The sequence below is a fragment of the Cyphomyrmex costatus genome, unplaced genomic scaffold (assembly GCF_001594065.2).
Source record: "Cyphomyrmex costatus isolate MS0001 unplaced genomic scaffold, Ccosl1.0 scaffold432, whole genome shotgun sequence".
Taxonomy (NCBI): Eukaryota; Metazoa; Arthropoda; class Insecta; order Hymenoptera; family Formicidae; genus Cyphomyrmex; species Cyphomyrmex costatus.
The window spans coordinates 44,315-47,852 of NW_017278556.1; the positions used below are offsets into that span (position 1 = coordinate 44,315).

A 3,538-nucleotide genomic window follows, 5' to 3' on the forward strand; every position below is an offset into this window, starting at 1 on the left:
CTAATTTTATGAAATAAACTTTTTCAAAATTGCCGTTATGTATATAAGAATACAGTGCAATCCCTTACAGAAATTTCATGATAATCAGTGCAAACTAATACCTATTTCATACCTATGCAAACTAATGTTTTCAGTCGCATTAGGCGCATTAGGCTTTTTGCCACATAAATAACATATCTTGACCATTTTTGCCTGTGTACAATAGCACACATCTAATAAGCATAACGAGCATAACCTGTTCGCGTCATCTCACTGATCGCACTCTATTTTCCTATTGGCGGATGCAATCAATCCAACGTATGCGCACAACACTCAAAGTACTCTTAGAAAGAGAGGGAAATATATATTCCCGCACCGTGGTTCTGGGACCGCTTCCTCTCACTCCCTCTTATAGGCATTAGCCATATAGTAGTATTACATATATGTTGTTGACAGTTGATTTAAAATTTACATAAACCGATGTGAAATGGCAGAAAATTTGCAGAAACGAGTAATGGCAGAGAAAAAAAGAAATTACAAGTGGTGTTTTGTGATAACAAACCTACTCTTTGTAGTTTTGTTTGCAGATTTTCTTCCAGAACTGTCAGTACTTGTTCCTCCAAACGCCTGCCTCGTTCCATCGCATCAGTGTCTCTTAATTTGTAGGCTCCAATAATTTCCAATAACTGAAACGAGATGTTTCAAATATTTTGGAAGCTGTTATTCTACCGTACCGCAGCTTTTGCCACAAAGTTGATTTGCTTTGCTCTATGGTAGCTTTTGCCACTTCTTGATAAGGTTTTTTTATCATTTCTTCTCTTGCAAAGTTCAAAAAACTATTCGCATTTTTACATTGAGATAAATTGCAGAAGGAAATCAATAAAGAGTGGATTGATAAATCTTTATATGATTCCACTGTTAGAAAATGACGAGGCAGTTGGCAATCGAAATTTCTATTTTTAATCTCTTGTACAAGACCTTGCAGGAAACCAGTATTATTAGGAAGATCTACTGCAGTTCTCTTATTCTTTACCAGATCTTTAGCTTTCATGGTTCTTACATTGCTTCCTATTTGTGCTAATACTGGTTTTTTCCAGTAGCATACGGTATAGCTATAGGTTCTGGCTCTTCGCTCCGACGGTGAACCCACATTAAGAAAGCTACCGCATGTTTACAACCTCCTGTACAAAAAAAATAATATATAATTTAGTAATTTGTACTGATTTAAGATATTAATTTAGAGTAGTGACTAAGTTGATTTTAATAACAAATTATACCTTCGGAAGCTGCACAGTCTTCGCATCGAACATATTCGACCTTCTCTATCTCTTCGTTGACAAGCATCGATACAGAGTAAGGTTTATTATTTACTCTATGTTCAGGACATATTTTCCCTCGGACTTGGCACAAATTACCTTCACGTTTTACTTCAACGTATCCCACAGCTGCATCACCATAATCTTTACCTTCAGCCCTGTAAAATACAGATATTGATTGTGGAATTATATTAAACTTGAAATAAATAAATAAATATATATATATATATATATATTGAATGTATGTAAAGTGTGTAAACACCTTTTAGCTTTAACACCTCTTGTCTCTGCCACGTTAAAAAATTCATTTTCACTAAAAAAAACTCAGTAACCATTAAAACGTTTAATTTTGGTAAATTATCCGATTGAGCTTTAACAAAACCTGTAATATTTCTCGCCATGTTGTAACTGTTTACTTACGCATGATCCGTTAAATATCATATTTGTTTTGTTTATTTATCTTATGTATGTGTCATTTACCGGGCTCTGCTGAATCGTGACGTCACGGCCAATCGTATTGCGTTCACTCCCCACTCTTTTTTTAAGCATTTTTAATCGTTTTTAATAAAAAATCCTATTATTAATATCATTTTAAATTACTTTTAAGTTAATAAAAAACTTATAAAGTACTTAATTATAATTTTTTTACAAATTTTAATTTTTACAAATAAGACCCTATTTCTGATAGCTTAATTTTTAATATCTTCAAATCTCATGTAGACGCTTTAGAAAGATATTATTTGGACTATAGACAGTCTACGGTTCGGACAGGATAGAAGAAATACAGTAACATAAAACATAACGGAAGTGAGAGAAAAGATCAAATGGCGTTACCGTATGTAATGTCTCAACTTGCGCATGCGCGCTACGATTTTGGCTTCACCAACATCAAAGGAGTTCCGTTGAACCACCCGACCGGTGCGGACGCGTCTCGGTTCGGGTGTTCGTTTTTTGTACATTTTTGAGAAAGTGTTGCCGACTTTGACCGTGCCTCGATTTTCCTTACTGATGTGTGTCCGCGTTTGGCTCGGCTCGTTCGTCCGTCCGGACGCGCATTAGAGTGGCGTGACGACGTTGCAATCGCAGGCGCCCGGTGTTCGTTCGGGTTTCGCCATTTTTCGCGGGCATTGCATCATTCTTTGTTTACATATTACGACTTTGTTTCGTTTACACATTACGATTTTTCGTTACTGGCCTTGATGATTGCCGTTGGATCGGCTACCCGGCCAATTATAATCGACAAGAAGAAGAGACCAACATCAAAGGTGCCGACAGAGAGTTGCGCTACTGTATACTGTGATTTGGCCAAAGCGGACCAAAGATGGCGGATAGAAAGAGATAACAGATATTGGTTTCTTTCTCGTATTAAGTTGATTTTTCATGTGCAGCACGCTGTTATTATTGGTTAAAAATCTTTTGTGAGGTGACGCACTGTGACGCACTTCCAATCAGTTCTCGAAAATTTGTATCACATGACATTTTGCTGCCGCAGCGTGCTGCACATGAAAAATCAACTTAACGCATATGCAGAAAGCGTACCACTGACAAGATAGCAGACAAACTGAATATTTTTGATTTATTTATGTATATATAATTTGGGAATCGTTTGGGGAAATTTGGGAAAAGTATTTAAACATTTGAGTAATAGTATTTTTCTTGTTGTTAACAAATTTTTTCACGCGACAAGTTAGCAGACAGCGATTTTATTTAATGAATTTTATGAATGGAATCGATCGGAAATCATTTGGGGAAAACGTCTTATTATTATTAATTTTATTTGGGAAAAGTCGCTATTTTGTAATTCAATAGATTTACACATTGCGAAAACGAATAAAGCTTTAAAATTAAAATTCTTAACATTATTTTTTACAAAATTTCTTGTAATAAAATTTGCAGTACAATTTAAGAAATTGATTTCTGAATAATACCTATGTGTGACAGCCAGTCGTATTGTACATACAGATTTTGTTAAACTGGCGATGCAATCCCGTTTCAAGCATGATGTGCATAATGCATCATTTATCCTTACTTAACATTCACTCAAACAATAATGACCCCTTTTACACCGTTAAATTGATTGGTACGCGTATCAAGTTGGTACGGATTAAACATTTGATACGTTCCTGTTTACACCCATTTGTTTAAAGGAGCCTACAAACCAGAGCAGCGCAGCGGTGAAGCGGCGAGCGATAGCCAATGAGAGCCATGCTTTTACGCAAAATCATGGCTCTCATTGGCTATCG

The 3,538-nt window shown here is 35.9% G+C and overlaps 1 protein-coding gene across 1 annotated transcript in view; it reads right to left on the bottom strand.

Moving 5' to 3' along the window:
- Positions 1-1,056: 1,056 nt before the first annotated feature.
- LOC108777478 (uncharacterized) overlaps positions 1,057-3,538 on the bottom strand; it is a 7,765-nt gene continuing 5,283 nt past the window's right edge. Inside the window, exons 2-4 of the mRNA XM_018544389.1 lie at positions 1,776-1,828; positions 1,257-1,453; positions 1,057-1,160 (exon numbers count right to left, since the gene is read on the bottom strand). Coding sequence (XP_018399891.1) covers positions 1,057-1,160; positions 1,257-1,453; positions 1,776-1,828 — 354 coding nt within the window. The remainder of the gene's footprint in view (positions 1,161-1,256; positions 1,454-1,775; positions 1,829-3,538) is intronic.